Below are 20,493 nucleotides of genomic sequence, written 5' to 3'. Positions count from 1 at the left end.
AAGGTCAAGTTCAAACAGCGTATGCAGACAGCGGATGGCGGCACAACATAGCTCGGAGATGCCCCATCTCCATGGATGACAATACATTTCCGTGCAGATTCTGCAGAAAGAATTGACCTGTCGATTCTTTCTGTGAAATCCGGAATCAGAATTTCCAAGCCAGATGTTTCCACCCTTTGCACGGTGCAGCAAAATGTTATTAAAAACAATGGGACTCTGCTGTAACGGAATTTCTGAGCTGAATTTTTCTGACGGATCACGCTCCGAAATGCTGTCACGTGAATATGGGCTAATTCTGGTATTTTGGACATGTCTGGTCTTCATGGCCCCTGGCTGCAGCCATATGTATACAATGTCATGACGATTTAGCACTCACCCTGTATATCCTACACAGAAGACCCTTATATAGCCCATACATAACTGTGGTATCCATCAGAGCCAGCTCTATTGGGATGAAGCGGCCACATAATAAGACGCGCATGTACCAGGAAAGTCATCTGCACGAATTTGCTAAATGTGTCCATAGGCTTGATGGACCCTTTGTATGCCAAAAGATACCCCAGGTCAGTAATTGTCAGTATATGTATGCATGTGTGTGTGTGTATATATATATAGATAGATAGATAGATAGAGAGATTTTTTTTTTACTGTGTAGGAATCCATAGACTTCTGCAATTTCTTATACAGAGGGACACCGCACTATATGCCTATATATACAGTGGCACACAAAGATATAGGTCGGAGAATACTCTCCTTTACGGTCTATTCACACGTGCAGTATCCTTCGCATATTTGATGTGGAGAATTTGAAGCTGCAGATTTGATGCTGTGTTCAGTCATTTAGTTTACAGTGAACTCTGCAGCATAAAACATGCATCTTCAGGCCCGTTTTACACCCTCCTTTGTATCTTCCCGTGCCACACTGTTACTTGTTGACTCTGGTTGATTGAAAACTTTAATAAAACTTTACTATAAAAAAAAAAATAATAAAAAATCTGCTGCTTCAAATCCTGCGCATCAAATAAGCACAGGATACTGTACGTGTAATAGACCCTTAGGGTCTATTCACGCGTACAGTATCCTGTGAATATTTGATGGGCAGGATTTGAAGCTGCAGATGTTATGCTGAAGATTTCAATGTAAACTAAATGACTGAACACCGCTTCAAATCTGCAGCATCAAATCCTGCGCAGCTACTGAACATGTGTACAGAGCCTTAGAAGTGGTTACAAGCTTAGTGTTTAACATTCATGGTGTTTTCAAATGGAACAGAAATAGTTAGGATTTTCTGTATCGGAAAATTGGTGTTATTTTCGATACAAAAACCACAGTGATCTGGATTCATTGCGGATTTGCGAGCGACTTGTGTAAATGTTTTACCCAGTGGCAGATTTCGCTGGGGAACATCATTCTACCATTGAAGTCAATGGGGAATTTTCCCAATAAGTCTGCAGCATGAAAGTAAGGCTGGGTTCACACCACGTTTTCTTAAATACGGTTCCCGTATACGGTTTGGAGGAGGGGGGCGGGGCTTAATCGCGGCACCCGCACTCAGCCGTATTCGGGAACCGTATTTAATGCAAGTCTATGAGCCGACCGGAGTGAACCGCAGCCTCCTTCGTTTTCGGCCGTATGCGGTTTCCCGACCGCAGGCAAAAACCGGTCGGCTCATAGACTTGTATTAAATACGGTTCCCGAATACGGCTGAGTGCGGGCGCCGCGATTAAGCCCCGCCCCCCTCCTCCAAATCGTATACGGGAACCGTATTTAAGAAAATGTGGTGTGAACCCAGCCTAACACCGATCGGCATGCTGCACACTTATAAAGCACATCGCAGGACAGGAGTTTTTACTCAACTTCTAAGTGGGATTTCTCTTTGCTGCTAGTGTGTGTAACTCTGCTGTGTATCCTCCTCATGTGAACATAAAGGAGTAAATAAAACATACCTATAACTCGCACCAACAGGGTCTTGATATTTTATTGGTGTGAACCCCTTATGCGGGTGGAACTCCAGTGCCAAATTCATCTTAAAGAAGAGGACTTCATGGACAGTACCAAGGTGGTCTCCTTATAGATGACGTCCATTGGACATTACAAGAAGCGAAGAGAGCAGGGGAGACATGTACCCCCCACCACACCGACAATATCCTAAAGCAAAGCTTTACCTATGGCATTTCATTTGTAGTCCTGCTGAACCCAAAGATAAACCCAGCCCCTGTACCAACATGGCGGCCGGTGCCGGGACCCAACTTACACTGTTAGCTGCAAAATAATAACTCTGTCCCCTGCTCTCTCCCCCTCCTCAAATGCAAAAGGGCCAGTACTCAGCCCCTACGTCCACAGCAGATATGACAACGTGGATAAGATAAGTGGCCGCATAGCTAGGAAGGAGAGAGCGACCAGGAAGGCTTGTATCTAGAGACAGAGGGATCTCCGCTCCATGGCCAGGAATCCTTAGGACTTGACAGGCTGAATGGAGAGCAGGCTGCCAAATTTAAAGTGCTGAATCACAGGAAACTTCTCCAGACACTGCAAGAGATAAAGGAACAATCCTGATTAGAGGACATAGCCGAAAAGACAGGCGCAGCAAGCGACCAGGGTGACAAATCACATGGTCCATAGGCAGATAGATTTATAGTCTCTATCAATCTCATATATACAAAAATACATTAAATTCCCATAATCCAAGCGCTCAGGACTGACAAGGTGCCAGACCATCATTTTTTGAAGTTTTCAGGGTATGTTCAATATCGAACACAGTACATATAATTATCCAACTTTAGTACAATACTTACCCTTTTCTGATCCCAAATGTATATCTTCCATTATGCTCCATTATGCTAATGATCCTGAGTTATATCCTGTATTATACCCCCAGAGCTGTACTCACTATTCTGCTGGTGAGGTCACTGTGTACATACATTACATTACTTATCCTGTACTGATCCTGAGTTATATCCTGTATTATACTCCAGAGCTGCACTCACTATTCTGCTGGTGAGGTCACTGTGTACATACATTACATTACTTATCCTGTACTGATCCTGAGTTATATCCTGTATTATACTCCAGAGCTGCACTCACTATTCTGCTGGTGGGGTCATTGTGTACACACATTACATTTCTTATCCTGTACTGATCCTGAGTTATATCCTGTATTATACCCCCAGAGCTGTACTCACTATTCTGCTGGTGAGGTCACTGTGTACATACATTACATTACTTATCCTGTACTGATCCTGAGTTATATCCTGTATTATACCCCAGAGCTGTACTCAGTATTCTGCTGGTGAGGTCACTGTATACATACATTACATTACTTATCCTGTACTGATCCTGAGTTATATCCTGTGTTATACTCCAGAGGTGTACTCACTATTCTGCTGGTGAGGTCACTGTGTACATACATTACATTACTTATCCTGTACTGATCCTGAGTTATATCCTGTATTATACTCCAGAGCTGTACTCACTATTCTGCTGGTGAGGTCACTGTGTACATACATTACATTACTTATCCTGTACTGATCCTGAGTTATATCCTGTATTATACTCCAGAGCTGTACTCACTATTCTGCTGGTGAGGTCACTGTGTACATACATTACATTACTTATCCTGTACTGATCCTGAGTTATATCCTGTATTATACTCCAGAGCTGTACTCACTATTCTGCTGGTGAGGTCACTGTGTACATACATTACATTACTTATCCTGTACTGATCCTGAGTTATATCCTGTATTATACTCCAGAGCTGCACTCACTATTCTGCTGGTGAGGTCACTGTGTACATACATTACATTACTTATCCTGTACTGATCCTGAGTTATTTCCTGTATTATACTCCAGAGCTGTACTCACTATTCTGCTGGTGGAGTCACTGTATACATACAATATATTGCTTATCCTGTACTGATCCTGAGTTATATCCTGTATTATACTCCAGAGCTGCACTCACTATTCTGCTGGTGGAGTCACTGTATACATACAATATATTGCTTATCCTGTACTGATCCTGAGTTATATCCTGTATTACACCCCAGAGCTGTACTCACTACTAAGTAATGTATGTACACAGTGACCCCACCAGCAGTATAGTGAGTGCAGCTCTGGAGACTAATGCAAGATATAAATTTGGGATCAGATCCTGAGTTATATCCTGTATTATACTCCAGAGCTGTACTCACTATTCTGCTGGTGAGGTCACTGTGTACATACATTACTTATCCTGTACTGATCCTGAGTTATATCCTGTATTATATCCCAGAGCTGTACTCACTATTCTGCTTCTTGTTATGGGGAAAAAAATCAACACAATGTCATTTCTAAGAGAGCAGACACTGAACAAGCAGGGAGTGTTAAGTAGATTTCAGCTCTGTAGCCTTTAGTTATAGTACACACTTTAACTTAAAGGGGTATTCTGGGCAAAAACATGTTATCCCCTATCCGTCACACCACGCCCCCTCCATTCATGTCTATCACGCGTGGCGAGACGTCACGTCCCCAGTCCTGGAAACCCAGAGGTTTCTGAAACTGGAGATGCAGCTCCAGATGCATGCGGGTGCTGTAGGGAGATCGGGAGGGGGGGGGGGGGGGGGGGTCCCCCCGCGATCAGACATCTTCTCCCCTATCCTTTGGATAGGGGATAAAATATTTTTGCCCTGAATACCCCTTTAAGATCAGTACCAGTAAAACGCCACTGTCCTTTAGTAATAGGTGGTCAACTAGTACACTAAAAGGGTAGAATAATATAATAAATTTTACAAATATGTTACGAGCCCTAGAGCCCCCCTTTATATGGCGCCTGTGTGTAAAGTAAGCAAGTTTTCTGGGCTGAATCTGTATTCACCCATAGGCAAGCGCCATTGCTGAGGCATGAAGTACTCTGTGACTCAACACTCGTCAATGTCATTGTTTCCTTATGACAGGCAGCACTATCATAGGTGCGAATCATAGTCACTGTCATAGTCACAAAGCCACTGCCAAGAGTAACCCGAGCGACTTGTATGAATTACAATCTGTACTGAGCCGCTCACAGTTTCCTATGGCAACGGTTATACACTCTGGGTATATAGGGGGAGATTCATCAAAACCTGTGCAGAGGAAAAGTCTACCAGTTGCCCATGGCAACCAATCAGATCGCTTCTTTCATTTTTGAAAAGGCCTCTGGAAAATGAAAGAAGCGATCTGATTGGTTGCTACGGGCAACTGGTCAACTTTTCCTCAGCATAGGTGTTGATGAATCTCCCTCAATAGTATATATTTTAGTAAGTGCAACAGGTGCGGCACAGCTCACTCGGTCGCCCCTCCCGCTCACGGACAGGACCGGACCTCAGTTCATATAATCATAGAAAGAAATGGAATTGTCCAGCGCAGGATGTCAAGCAATGCGGTTTTTATTCAGCGGTAACAGTGGGTGATGACAAGGTGACGCGTTTCAGCCGCGCTCAGTGGCCTTAGTCATAGTATGACTAAGGCCGCTGAGCGCGGCTGAAACGCGTCACCTTGTCATCACCCACTGTTACCGCTGAATAAAAACCGCATTGCTTGACATCCTGCGCTGGACAATTCCATTTCTTTCTATATATTTTAGTATACAGAAATCTGACTGGAGCCAAATATCTCTAAGGGTGCGGATTTTTTTTTTTTTTGAGGGTTTTCCGCTGCGTATTTGAAAGTGGGCGGGCTCTTCTCGGCTGTCCGCCGCAGTCCCTACTGACTTCAATGGGGCTTGCGGCGGATTTTCCACAGCGTACATTCTGCCGCGGAAAATCTGCTGCGGACAGCTGAGAAGAGCCCGCCCCCTTTCAAATACGCAGCGGAAAAAGCGCAAAAAAATCCGCCCGTGTGAACGTACCCTAAATCAGTGTTTCCCAAGCAGGGTGCCTCAAGCTGTTGCAAAACTACAACTCCCAGCATGCCCGGACAGCCGAAGGCTGTCCGGGCATGCTGGGAGTTGTAGTTTTGCAACAGCTGGAGGCACCCTGCTTGGGAATCACTGCTCTAAACAGAGAAACCAATCCTATACCATGTGGCATCTGCTTTATATATAGATATATATCTATATATCTATATATATCTATATATATATATATATATATGGCTGCAGGGCAGAGCGTGCTGGCGCTGTACGCTGTGGTGTAGCGCCGTACCTTCGCTGCGCACAGGATGAGGTGGGGAGGGTGCGGACTCTGTGTGAGAGCTCTCTGTCTCTACAGGAAGTTTACCACTAAGGAAGTTTCACATGTGTGTGTGTGGGAAGAGCCCGGGAAAGCACAGCTGCACTCCCAAACAAACCGGGCAATAAACGCCATTAACGCTTCAGCTACCAGAGGAGCGGTACTCACTGGGACACGGCCCTTCATCCCTAAAGGGGCTTTCCGGTCGTATGTCAATACGGCTTCATAACTCCAGAACACACAGTTCTGCTGTATTTCCAAGATTTCTGTTTGCAGTCAGTGAATGGAGACAGAAAATGTATGCATTGAACCAGACAGTGGGCTTGTGTATTATGCACAGCTTAGGACTACAACTCCCAGCATGCACGGACGGCCAAAGAGTTGCAGCTTTGCAACCCAGCTCTATAGACATGTGCACTCTGTATGTCCCTCTTCCTCTACAGAGCAGTGTTTTCCAATCAGGGTTCCTCTGGTTGTTGTAGAACTACAACTCCCAGCATGCCCAGACAGCCAAAGGCTGTCCGGGCATGCTGGGAATTGTAGTATTGCAATAGCCGGAGGCACACTGGTTAGAAAACACTAGTTTAGGTTTATATTAAAACACTATGCAGTTTATACAGCTTCTATGCAGACCTTGGAAACAATGACTGACTATATGCACCAGAGGAAGTTGTGTAGTTCTTTCCAGTCTGACCACAGTGCTCTCTGCTGACACCTCTGTCCATGTCAGGAACTGTCCAGAGCAGGAGAAAATCCCCAAATTGAATCTCTCCTGCTCTGGACAGTTCCTGACATGGACAGAGGCGTCAGTAGAGAGCACTGTGGTCAGACTGGAAAGAACTACACAACTTCCTCTGGTGCATGCTGCAGCTGATAAGTACTGGAAGGATTAAGCTTTTAAAAGAAGAAAATTACAAATCTCTATAACTTTCTGGCACCAGCTGATTTGAAAACCTTTTATTATATTTTTTTAACCCCTTTAATGGATGATGTGTTATGCCTCATCTCCCCTGTAGGGAAGCTGCACACTTACAGCCAGGTGTCTCCGCAGATTCCAGCTCATGACTGAAGACACTATCTGATCTACTTAAAGGGGTACTCTGGTGGAATGTATATATATATATATTTTTTTTAAATCAACTGGTGCCAGAAGGTTACTGTAAACAGATTTGTAAATTACTTCTATTTAAAAATCTGAATCCTTCTAGTACTTATTATCTGTTGAATACTACAGAGGAAATTATTTTCTTTTTGGAACACAGAGCTCTCTGCTGACATCACGAGCACAGTGCTCTCTGCTGACATCTCTGTCCATTTTAGGAACTGTCCAGAGTAGGAGAAAATCCCCATAGCAAACATATGCTGCTCTGGACAGTTCCTAAAATGGACAGAGGTGTCAGCAGAGAGCACTGTGCTCGTGATGTCAGCAGAGAGCTCTGTGTTCCAAAAAGAAAAGAATTTCCTCTGTAGTATTCAGCAGCTAATAAGTACTGGAAGGATTAAGATTTTTTATTTTTTTATAGAAGTAATTTACAAATCTGTTTAACTTTCTGCTACCAGTTGATTTAAAAAAAAAAAAAAAAGTTTTCCACCGGAGTACCCCTTTAATGTCAAGTGACCCTTCTAACAAGTATGCATTGTCCAAAGTAAAGAACTCCCTTAGGAGGCTGTTATAGGAAAATACACTGGTGGTCTGGGAGTCAGACCCCTGAACACCCTCTGACTAGCAGAGTGAGTGCCACGGTGTATCCACAGCAGCTTTTTAGTATGTGGGACTTTAGCCTGTTCTATAGGGTTGAACCAGATTCTATGGAGAGGCTACGAATTCCTGGGATATCCCTGTAACGTTCTATACAGGCACCGATCAGTCTTCATGCCCATGACTAGAGATGAGCGAACTTTACAGTAAATTCGATTTGTCACGAACTTCTCGGCTCAGCAGTTGATGACTTTAGCCTGCATAAATGAGTTCAGCTTTCATGTGCTCCGGTGGGCTGGAGACTCTTTTCTAGGACTGTATCCACCTTTTCCAGCCCACCGGAGCACCTGAAAGCTGAACTAATTTATGCCGGATAAGTCAGCAACTGCCGAGCCGAGAAGTTTGTGACGAATCGAATTTACTGTAAGTTCGCTCATCTCTACCATGACCATACTATGGCTACTTTAGATGCTAAAATGCGCATCCGTCAGCAGACAAGTGCCCAATGGGCTGGTTGCTGCCAACTCCATGCCCGGGACAGCACAACCGGATCTTTAATAGACAAAAAGGTGAAGCATCACTGTACACTTATTAAAACACAACCCAGCAATTTGTGTGTTGTGAATGTGATGCCAAGTGATGAAGACTGCGCCAGTCAGCTGGGTACAAAATACAGAAGGTGCGGCACCGCAGCTCAATGCTGGCACTGCCCAGAACCAGTACAGCAGTGGTTTCCAAACTGTGGCCTGTCAGATGTTGCAAAACTACAACTCCCAGCATGCCCGGACAGCCGTTGGCTGTCCGGGCATGCTGGGAGTTGTAGTTTTGCAACAGCTGGAGGAGCCCTGGTTGGGGAAACACTGTGGGTGGAGAGTGAGGAGTTATAGTTTTGCAACATCCGACGGGCCATGAGACCACTGCAGTAGAGGAACTTATCCTTTATCTCATCACGACAAGGAGGATTTTACATTTAGGAGCCTGGAAAAGCTGAATGATAACCACAATGGTGCCACCCAGCTTACCCTGAAACAGATATACTTCCATAACAACTGCAAAGCGGACAGAAAAAAAGAGGGAATTGGGTGGAGCGCTTCGGCAAGTAAAGGATGGGACTCAACAGCCAAGGTTGCACAGGACAAGAATTTATTAGAATAGAAAATATAGGACAACGCGTTTCGGCGCCAACATGCCCCTTCCTCAGGTCCACAAAGATTAAGTGAGTGCGTCCTGGTGATGTTTGCTGTGCAAAGGTGGCAACTTTGCTCAGCAAACATCACCAGGACGCACTCACTTAATCTTTGTGGACCTGAGGAAGGGGCATGTTGGCGCCGAAACGCGTTGTCCTATATTTTCTATTCTAATAAATTCTTGTCCTGTGCAACCTTGGCTGTTGAGTCCCATCCTTTACTAGCAGAAGCGCTCCACCCAATTCCCTCTTTTTTTCTGTCCCCTTTGCATCCACATTTTCGTACCCTTGGAGATACGGAAAGGGGAAAGTGAGCTGCACACTGCACGCATCCTACTCACCCAATACCCCTCACAGTGTCTTGCTTGCTTTGCTGGAACACTCCAGCGGACCACGGCGACACCCAAGACGAGGTGGAGGGTTGGGTCCAGCTCTTCTTTATACTACCACCACCACCACAGAGAGCGCCCCTATTTTTTTCCTTTCTGCTTTCCATAACAACTGGAGAGAGCATGTAACATCCCAGTGGTTGGCGACAACTCGGACATACTTGGGAAACTTAAAGGGGTTATCCAGGAAAAAACTTTTACATTAATATATATATTAGATAGCTCAACTGGCTCCAGAAAGTTAAACAGATTTGTAAATTACTTCTATTAAAAAGTCTTAATCCTTTCAGTACTTATGAGCTTCTGAAGTTAAGGTTGTTCTTTTCTGTCTAAGTGCTCTCTGATGACACGTGTCTCGGGAAGCGCCCAGTTTAGAAGCAAATCCCCATAGCAAACCTCTTCTAAACTGGGCGGTTCCCGAGACACGTGTCATCAGAGATTACTTAGACAGAAAAGAACAACCTTAACTTCAGAAGCTCATAAGTACTGAAAGGATTAAGATTTTTTAATAGAAGTAATTTACAAATCTGTTTAACTTTCTGGAGCCAGTTGATATATAAAAAAGTTTTTTTCCTGGATAACCCCCTTTAAAACCGTATACGGGAACAGTATAGCAAAAACGTGGTGTGTTTGGACCCTAAGCAAAACTTTACTAAAACTACATAAGTACTGAAAGGATTAAGATTTTTTAATAGAAGTAATTTACAAATCTGTTTAACTTTCTGGAACCAGTGGATATATATATATAAAAATTTTTTTTCCTGTATAACCCCTTTAACAACAATAGAATATCTGGAGTGTTCCTCTAAATCAGCATCACGCTAAAAAAACTCAATCACAGCCCTGGAGCCGTCCTTAAAGTGTACCTGTCGTCAACAACAAACTTTTTATATAATGTAGATAATACCATTATATGTATATTTGTAATATACATAGGTTTAAAAATGTGTATATTTTTGTCCCTGCAGCTATTGCCTGTGTGTCTCTATGAGGAGACCAAATACAGGAAGTGAGGGTGGACAAACAGGGCTCTGTGTAGTAAGGAAAATCAGGACAGTGTGCAGTGAGGCTCTATAACATGCTCCTGGCTCATACATCAGGATGATTGACAAGCCAGGAGTCTGCACCGGTACCTGCTTGTCCTGCCCTCACTTCCTGTATTTGGACTCCTCATAGAGACACACAAACAATAGCTGCAGGGACAGCATTTTTTCACCCAAATATACACAATTTTTAACCAATGTATATTACAAATATACATAGAATGGTATTATCTACATTATATAAAAAGTTTTTTTTGACGACAGTTACACTTTAAAAGGTCGAAGAGGTTGTAAACAAAAAAGAAAGTCTGAATTATTTGCCATAAACAGCCCCCCTCTTGTCCATAGGCTGGGTCTGGTACCTCTGCCCCACTGATTTTAACGGAGATGAGCAGTAAAATACCTGATACTGGCCATAGAGTAGAGCTGTTTTGGGGAAAAAATGGGTATTTCTACACCTAAAAAAATCCCTTCAAATGGGTGACAACCAACATTTCTCCCATTACCGTACCCATTCAATTCTATGGGAGCGGCGAAAAGACCCGAGTACATCAGCCATCATCGGGGCTCCCATAGAAATGAATGGAACTTGTGCCATCTACCGAGAACTGGAGTCCCGTCCCAGAGATCGTGGGGGATCCGGCTGTATCTGTAGATATGGGATAAGTTAATTTTCACCGGAGTTCAAGCTTACATAGGTATGCAGAATAGCTGAACAAGCGTGTCAGTCCCTTAAAGGGGTACTCCGGTAGAAAGGTTTTTGTTAAATCGACTGGTGCCAGAAATTTAAACAGATTGATAAATTACTTCTATTAAAAAATCTTAATCCTTCCAGTACTTATTAGCTGCTGAATACTACAGAGGAAATTATTTTCTTTTTGGAACACAGAGCTCTCTGAGGACATCATGAGCACAGTGCTCTCTGCTGACATCTCTGTCCATTTTAAGAACTGTCCAGAGTAGAAGAAAATTTCCATAGCAAACATATTCTGCTCTGCACAGTTCCTAAAATGGACAGAGATGTCAGCAGAGAGCACTGTGGTCATGATGTCAGCAGAGAGCTCTGTGTTCCAAAAAGAAAATAATTTCCTCTGTAGTATTCAGCAGCTAATAAGTACTGGAAGGATTAAGATTTTTTTAATGTTTAAATTTCTGGCACCAGTTGATTTAAAAAAATAAAAAGTTTTCTACCGGAGTACCCCTAAGTGTTGAAATTCAGTATGTGATCCTTCCCGCCCCAACATCTAATGTTAAGGGACCCCCGTGCACATTAGATGCCATCTGGGGGCATCTGTATATGTTGTGAGCTTTTCCTGGCAAAAGAGGTGAACCATAGGTATAGCCTACATTTTCATCTGGATCTGTCAGGAATCTTTTATCTATGGGTTTTAGTAAATCCCAACAACTATTCATTGACAGGAGAAAAGCGTTGATTATTTCTGGTATATTTTTTGGTTTACCCCAGAGATAAGCGGTGCCAATGCCGCCTGTCAGCCCATCAACCTGTACCTAACCATAGAACTATATGCCTAAAACAAAAAATAAAGGCGCTCCATGTGGAGTATCACACGTGCTGGGGTGGAAGGGAAATCGGAGGGGGTACAGGTGGTTGCTTACACAACAATGGACAGCACGTAGTGAATATCGGAAGTTCCAATCTGTAGCCTTCCTGGTGAGACTTGGAAAGCGAAGAAAAACTTCAGGGGTAGCAGGAATTTGCGTGGCGCTGACCGGAACGGACACAATGCAGGTGCGGTGACATGAACTAAAAATTCTTTATTAACCAATATGCAACCCGTTTCACTGCGCAGGCGCAGCTTCTGCAGGTGCGGTGACTTGAGCAAAAAAAAAAATGTTATTAACATGATGCAACGCGTTTCACTGCGCAGGCGCAGCTTCTGCAGGTGCGGTAACTTGAGCTAAAAATACTTTATTAAACAAGATGCAACGCCTTTGACTGCGCAGGCGCGGTGTCTTAAGCTAAAAATTCTTTATTAATCAAGATGCAACGCGTTTCCCTGCGCAGGCGCAGCTTCTGCAGGTGCGGTGTCTTAAGCTAAAAATTCTTTATTAACCAAGATGCAACACGTTTCACTGCGCAGGCGCAGCTTCTGCAGGTGCGGTGACTTGGGCTAAAAAAAAAATATTAACCAAGATGCAACGCGTTTTCCTGCGCAGGCGCGGTGACTTGAGCTTAAAATTCTTTATTAACCAAGATGCAACGCGTTTCACTGCGCAGGCGCAGCTTCTGCGTCTGCGCAGTGAAACGCGTTGCATCTTGGTTGATAAAGAATTTTTTGCTCAAGTCACCACACATGAATTGTGTCGGTTCCGGTCAGCACCACGCAAATTCCTGCTACCCTTTTGTTTTCCTGGAACATGGGCAGCATTAGATTAGGCTTAGCCTTCCGTTCACCCCCTGCTTGGTGCAGGAGGATCTTGGGCTGAGTGCAGACTGAGCCCCAGATACCTTGCTCCTGGCCAGGCTTATGGTTGCAGGCATGCAGCTGCCGGTCCCGCTGATGTCATGAGGCTGGGGGGGGGGGGGGGGCGGTTTTAGATCAGGCCGCCTGGAATTCCAGCCAGGGTGAAAGTTCACTTAGCTTCCCAGAGACTCAGGGGCCTGGTGGAGGCTGAGCAAACATGAGAGCAGCTTCAGAGCTAAAAGAGCTGCGCTGTTCTCCTGCAGCAGGCGGAGAGCTTATGTGCTGGTGCGAGGGGAACACACATCAAGAGATGAAAGGAAGAGGCCTATCAGTCTGTACGGACACACATGGCTGCAGTGTGCTGGCTCTGCAATCCTAATGTGAAGCAGCTACAAATCAATACCACACCTCCCCTATAGTGCCAGGAAACCGCGGCGCAGGCCTCACACCGCCACATGCTGCTCTGCAACGACTGGATAGTCATGCGTACGTTACAAACATGGGTGCACCTAGTGTTTATTTTTTAGGGTGATATTTCATTTTGCGCCGCCCGAGCGAGAAGACGTAGCTTAAGACGAGACAAGCAACCGATCGACTGAAAGTAATCCGCTCCGCAGACAGCTCCAGGCGGGGGGGGGGGGGGGGGGGGGTCAACGGCTGAGCCCCATCGTCGGAGGAGGTTATTAGGGGGCGCCTGTGGGCCCACTTAGTAGCTCTACCCCCGAGCAATGTGCAACTATACCGCCACTCCGTCTGATCCTGCTCTCACCAATATTTATCATGTAAAGAATATATCTATGTGAAGAAGGAAAAGACAAAAAACGAAAAATAAAAAACAGAATTTTTCTTCTACTGCATGCAGCTCCTATGCAGAGCTATGCGCATCCATGTTACAGACTGCAAACAACCCCTGTGTAGTCTGCACTCATGTGTTACTCCACTCCATCTGTCACCTCTTCTACTGTCTAAGTCAGTGTTTCCCAACCAGGGTGCCTCCAGCTGTTGCAAAACTACAACTCTCAGCATGCCCGGACAGCCTTCGGCTGTCCGGGCATGCTGGGAGTTGTAGTTTTGCAACAGCTGGAGGCACCCTGGTTGGGAAACACTGATCTATGGTTGCAGAAAAATGGTTGCAAAAGCAAACTAAATCATAACGCAGCAAAACCTACTTTATTAAAGTTCTTATTGGAACCTATGGTCATCAAGGGGTGGGAAGGAATTTTATTATACAGAAGTCTGACTGGGGCTGAATATCTCTAAACCAGTGTTTCCCAAGCAGGGTGCCTCCAGCTGTTGCAAAACTAGAACTCCCAACATGCCCGGACAGCCAAATGCTGAGAGTTGTAGTTTTGCAACAGCTGGAGGCACCCTGCTTGGGAAACAAATGGGAATGGAAAAACCTGACTGCAAGAGTCTGCACAGGTACTGTTTGTAGTCTGTAACCATGGAGACACAGATTTTAAAGGGGTATTCCAGGCAAAAACTTTTTTTTTTTATATATATCAACTTATATATCAACTGGCTCCGGAAAGTTAAACAGATTTGTAAATTACTTCTATTAAAAAATCTTAATCCTTCCAATAGTTATTAGCTTCTGAAGTTTTCTGTCTAACTGCTCAATGATGATGTCACGTCCCGGGAGCTGTGCATGATGGGAGAAAATCCCCATAGGAGCTGCACAGCTCCTGGGACGCGAGTCATCAGAGAGCAGTTAGACAGAAAACAGAAACTCAACTTCAGAAGCTAATAACTATTGGAAGGATTAAGATTTTTTTAATAGAAGTAATTTACAAATCTGTTTAACTTTCTGGAGCCAGTTGATATATAAAAAAAAGTTTTGGCCTGGAATACCCCTTTAAAAAGGAGCTGTATACACAAAACTGTAGGGTATTTTTAAGGCAGTTGCGTCATTTTTATTTTAGATGCACTGAAGCAATACAAATGGTAGCAAAAAGTCTACGCAACCTATATTTTAATGGGAGAATTTGAGGGATGTTACATATAAAATCACATTTCACCTCTATGATTGCTGCCCTCAAATTCAGCCCTGTACTATGTAATTTTCCCCAAAATACAATTTGAGGGTAGGGTAACACGTAGCGCATCCGCAGCGTATTTCACTCTGCGGATGCATCGATGCCAGACACTAGAGCGAGCTCCCTGCTGCGGCTGGGTAGCTCTGGGTGTCTGCTTGGAGCAGTGGATTTTCCGCTGCAGATCTGCAACAAGCAGACAAACAGGGCTGCCCAGCCGCAGCAGGGAGCTCGCTCTAGTGACTGGCACCGACGCATCCGCAGAGATAAATACGCTGCGGATGCGTTCGGTGTGGCCCTACTCTAAGGGTCCAAAATATATGCTGACACTGGTAGTTCCACTATGGTGCTGTGCTACACTGTATATATTCCACCAGCCATGACCTGGTATCCAGGGTATGCTGAGACTTCTAGTCCTACACCAGCTACTAGAAGTGATAAAGATAAGTGATCAGATATCACTGATCACTGAAGTGATCTGGAACCATACATGAAAAGGGTTATCCACTTTGGATGATGCTTTTTTTTCCTTTATTTTTTGGTTACAAGGATCGGGGGGATGGATAACTTTAATCTGTAAGGAACAAGGCAGCCAGTGTTCAGTTTTGCAGCGGCGCCCCCTCAGGGGAAATAAAGTAGTGAACATTGGTGTCTATTTAGATTGATGGAACTGTATTAATTTATTATGCGCTGCGTCATAGAACATTGTATGTATATTTACGACGACCGATGGTCAATAAAGTTATTTTCTATTGAACAAATACGTACAGACGCGCCAGGTTCTCCGGAAACCCTTCTTAGACTCCCGCTAATAGGTCCAGCTCCTGAATAGAGGACCCCGTCTATCTGACCCCTCTAAGGCTGCATTTACACCACGTTTTTGCAATACAGTTCCTGTATACGTTTTCAATGTGAAAACCGTAGGGAACCGTATAGAAAACCGTATGCATTGACTCTCCATTGAAAACTGTATGACAAACGAGGCATCCGGTTGAATTTGTTTTGAGTCTTGTACAATTTTTTCAGTTTTTTCTCCCCGTACCCAAAACCGTAGCCTACCACGTTTTTTGGTCCGGGAGAAAAAACGTATTTGTTTTTGTTTTTTTTAACATGGGAGTCAATGGGAACCGTACAGAACCGTATGTGCGTACGGTTCCATCCGGTTTTCACCATACGGTTTTTGACTTTGCACAGTTTTTTTTTTTTTTTGGAATTTCAATCAAACAAGTGAAACTTTATTCATAATTGAGTGAAAAGTTAAAAACGTATACTTATTTTTTCTTAAAAAACGGATGTAACCGGACATTATTTTTCAAACCATATACAGTAGTCCCTCAAGTTACAATATTAATCGGTTCCAGGACGACCATTGTATGTTGAAACCATTGTATGTTGAGACCATAACTCTATGGAAACCTGGTAATTGGTTCTGAAGACCCCAAAATGTCATCCAAAAATAGGAAAAAGTGAGGATTAAAGAAAAATAAGTAGATAACTAATACAGATAAAGCAAATCCTTACATATAAAAGCAAGAAAGATCTGCTGGGAGCTGTAAATCACTGTCTATTTCAGTGGTTTCCAACCAGGGTGCCTCCAGCTGTTGCAAAACTACAACTCCCAGCATGTCCGGACAGCCTTTGGCTGTCCGGGCATGCTGGGAGTTGTAGTTTTGCAACAGCTGGAGGCACCCTAGTTGGGAAACACTGGTCTTTGTAGCGGACAGGAGCTTCTTCAGGGTCCCGTACAGTACACAGTGTCCTAAGAAAGTAACATGGAGCCGTCCTTACTTGGTGTCCAAAGGAGCAGCTAACCATGGCAGAGGTAAAGAGTACAGAACATGTAATACCTCCCTGTACTGTAGCGGGTGCTACCAGACACCAGTCAGTGCATACACTTCAGTAATACAGGTGTTTTTATCAGTGAATTCCCATTCTGATTGGTCGGTTCTTTCGGCCATTGACACGTTTCGCAGATTCCATAGCATTGTATGTCAATCTGGTTTCAAGTTACAATGGTCCAGAAAAGACCATTGTATGTTGAAACTATTGTATGTTGAGGCTAGAGATGAGTGAACTTACAGTAAATTCGATTCATCACGAACTTCTCGGCTCGGCAGTTGATGCCTTATCCTGCGTAAATTAGTTCAGCTTTCCGGTGCTCCGGTGGGCTGGAAAAGGTGGATACAGTCCTAGGACTGTATCCACCTTTTCCAGCCCACCGGAGCACCTGAAGGCTGAACTCATTCATGGAGGATAAGTCATCAACTGCCGAGCCGAGAAGTTCGTGACGAATCGAATTTACTGTAAGTTCGCTCATCTCTAGTTGAGGCCATTGTAAGTTGAGGGATCACTGTATGGTTTTCAAGCGTATACGGGTTAAAATTTGTACACACGCGTTTTGATACAGTGTAGTCCGGTTCCGTTTTTCATCCCAAACCCGATACGGGAACTGTATTGCAAAAAACGTGGTGTGAATGCAGCCTAATACCGTATGTACACAAGATGTCGTTCTGCAGTGATCTGTATTACACAGACCCCGCTGTTCCCGCCCGCACCTGGCCCCTGTAAGCTGAGGGGACAAACGGGAACAGAACTTTCTTAGCAGGAAGGAGACAACACAGACTTCCAAGAGACTGGCTCCCAGATTACAGAGGTATGTGGGTGGAACCTTACACAGGATGTGGAGCCGGCAGCGGAGGGGGGGAGGAAGGACTGATTCAGCGCTCCAGGAACTTTTCACCTCAGTAATTCTATTCAGTACATGTGCTCGGCCCTTTCACGGGTTAACAGGCAAAGCCTGTGGTAACAGGACCCAGATACATTAACCCCTGCTCCACTGATAAGTGTATGGATCTTCTGTCATCCCTCTCTGTGCATTACCATCCTACCAGGAGACCATAAACCTAAAGCTGCTCACACACGGATGGGCGTTCTACTGGGAAATAAGCGGAAAATAAAGTGATGAAGTTTGATTTTTATAGAAGTATCAGTATGGCAATGTTTTCCAAACATAGTGTGTCCAGCTGTTGAAAAACTACAATTCCCAGCATGCCCGGACAGCCGTTGGCTGTCCGGGCATGCTGGGAGTTGTAGTTTTGCAACAGCTGGAGGCACCCTGCTTGTAAAATAATAGCACAGCTGACACACCTGTTATTATTATTTTCCAAACATAGTGTCTCCAGCTGTTGAAAAACTACAATTCCAAGCATGCCCGGACAGCCGTTGGCTGTCCGGGCACGCTGGGAGTTGTAGTTTTGCAACAGCTGGAGGCACCCTGCTTGGAAAATAATAGCACAGCTGACACACCGTTCCATGCAGAGACATCCTGTAAAAAAAAAAATATAAAAAAAACATATACCACATATACACATAGCTATTATATATATATATATATATATATATATATATATATATATACACACACACACACACACACACACACACACACACACACAGTGGTCCCTCAAGTTACAATATTAATCAGTTCCAGGACGACCATTGTATGTTGAAACCATTGTATGTTGAGACCAGAACTCTATGGAAACCTGGTAATTGGTTCTGAAGCCACCAAAATGTCATCCAAAAATAGGAAAAAGTGAAGATTAAAGAAAAATAAGTAGATAACTAATATAGATAAAGCAAATCCTTACATATAAAAGTAATAAAGATCTGCTGGGAGCTGTAATCACTGTCTATGTCGGTGTTTCTCAACCAGGGTGCCTCCAGCAGTTGCAAAACTACAACTTCCAGCATGCTGGGAGTTGTAGTTTTGCAACAGCTGGAGGCACCCTGGTTGGGAAACACTGGTTTATGTAGAGGACAGGAGCTTCTTCAGGGTCCTATACAGTACACACAGTGTCCCAAATGGAGCCGCCCTTACTTGGTGTCCAAAAGAGCAGCTAACCCTGGCACAGGTAAGGAGTAGTACAGAACTTGTAATACCACCCTGTACTGTAGGGGGCGCTACCAGACACCAGTCAGTGCATACACTTCAGTAATACAGGTGATTTACCAGTGAATGCCCATTAGGATTGGTCAGTTCCTCCAGTTGTGACACGTTTCACAGATCTGGACTGTCTGTACATTGTATGTTGAGTCTGGTTTCAAGTTACAATGTTTTTTTCTGGACCATTGTATGTTGAAACTATTGTATGTTGAGGCCATTGTAAGTTGAGGGATCACTGTATATATATATATATATATATATATATATATATATATATATATATATATACACATACACACACACATACATATACACACTATGGTTACCATAGGAGTCCATGAATGATGGATGCCACTCTATGCCTATGTAGTGGCATCTTTTAATGGGGTACGTCAGGTGATTCTCCTAATGTATACCCAGGGCTCAGGTCCTGCAGGAACTCATGGGAACGGAGATCCTGCATTTTTTCCACAGCAGGAACGCAGTTCCCATTAGCAGGAGTCCTGCAGGACCAGCCCTTAAAGGAGTACTCCGCCCCTAGACATCTTATCCCCTATCCAAAGGATAGGGGATAAGATGCCAGATCCCGGGGGTCCTGCTGCGAACGTCGCTCCATACCAGATGACTGGTGATGCGGGGCAGAGGCTTGTGACATCACAGTAATGCCCCCTCAATGCAAGTCTATGGGAGGGTGCGTGACGGCCATCACGCCTCCTCTCATAGACTTGCATTGAAGGGCCGTGAGCGTGACGTCACGATCCTCTGGTGCTGCACCCAACGCTCTAAACGAACGCCGGGTGCAGCAGGGAGAATGCGGGGGTCACCAGTGGCAGATGTCTAGTACCCCTTTAAGTGGAAATCTTGGGTGAGTTCCCAAACTTTTTTTCCCCAGGACTTGACCCATGTGTATACCCCATACGTACATAGCAGTATTTAATAAAAAATGTTTAAGGCTGGGTTTACACCACGTTTTTGCTATACAGTTCCCGTATACGGATTCAAGTTAAAAATCGTATAGAAAACCGTTTGCATTGACATACGGTTTACAATGTTAAGTCAAACGCATCATCCGGTTTAGTTCGTTTTGCGTCTTATACGGTTTTGTCCGTTTTTTTACCCGTACCCAAAAGCGTAGACTACCACGTTTTTTTTTTTTTGGTCCGGTTGAAAAAACGTATTAAATCGTACACTTTATTTATTTATTTATTTTTTAACATGGGAGTCAATGGGAACCGTACAGAACCATATGTGCATACGGTTCCGTCCGGTTTGCACCATACGGTTTTTTGACATTGCACAGTTTTTTTTTCTCTTGGAATTTCAATCAAAGAAGTTAAACTTTATTCAAAATGGAGTGAAAAGTTAAAAACGTATATGTTTACGGATGCAACCGGACATCATTTTTGAAACCGTATACGGGTTGAATTTTGTATACGCGTTTTGATACAGTTTAGTCCGGTTTTGAGGAATCCGTTTTTCCATCAAAAACCTGATACGGAACTGTATTGCAAAAATCGTGGTGTGAACCCACCCTTATTATAAGGGGTTGTCCCGTATTAGAAAAACGCAGCATTTTTTTTAATTAATTTTTT

General features: G+C 44.0%; 1 protein-coding gene across 2 annotated transcripts in view; it reads right to left on the bottom strand.

Annotated features, from left to right (window-relative positions):
- Nucleotides 1-1,960: 1,960 nt before the first annotated feature.
- PTPA (protein phosphatase 2 phosphatase activator) overlaps nt 1,961-20,493 on the bottom strand; it is a 78,656-nt gene continuing 60,123 nt past the window's right edge. For both annotated transcript variants that reach the window (XM_056538777.1, XM_056538778.1), the window contains exon 10: nt 1,961-2,529. In XM_056538777.1, coding sequence (XP_056394752.1) covers nt 2,455-2,529 — 75 coding nt within the window. In that variant the 3' untranslated portion in view covers nt 1,961-2,454. The remainder of the gene's footprint in view (nt 2,530-20,493) is intronic.

The sequence above is a fragment of the Hyla sarda genome, chromosome 9 (genome assembly GCF_029499605.1).
Source record: "Hyla sarda isolate aHylSar1 chromosome 9, aHylSar1.hap1, whole genome shotgun sequence".
NCBI lineage: Eukaryota > Metazoa > Chordata > Amphibia > Anura > Hylidae > Hyla > Hyla sarda.
Note: the sequence above shows the minus strand (reverse complement) of the source record. Positions and strands in the feature narration are given on the sequence as shown.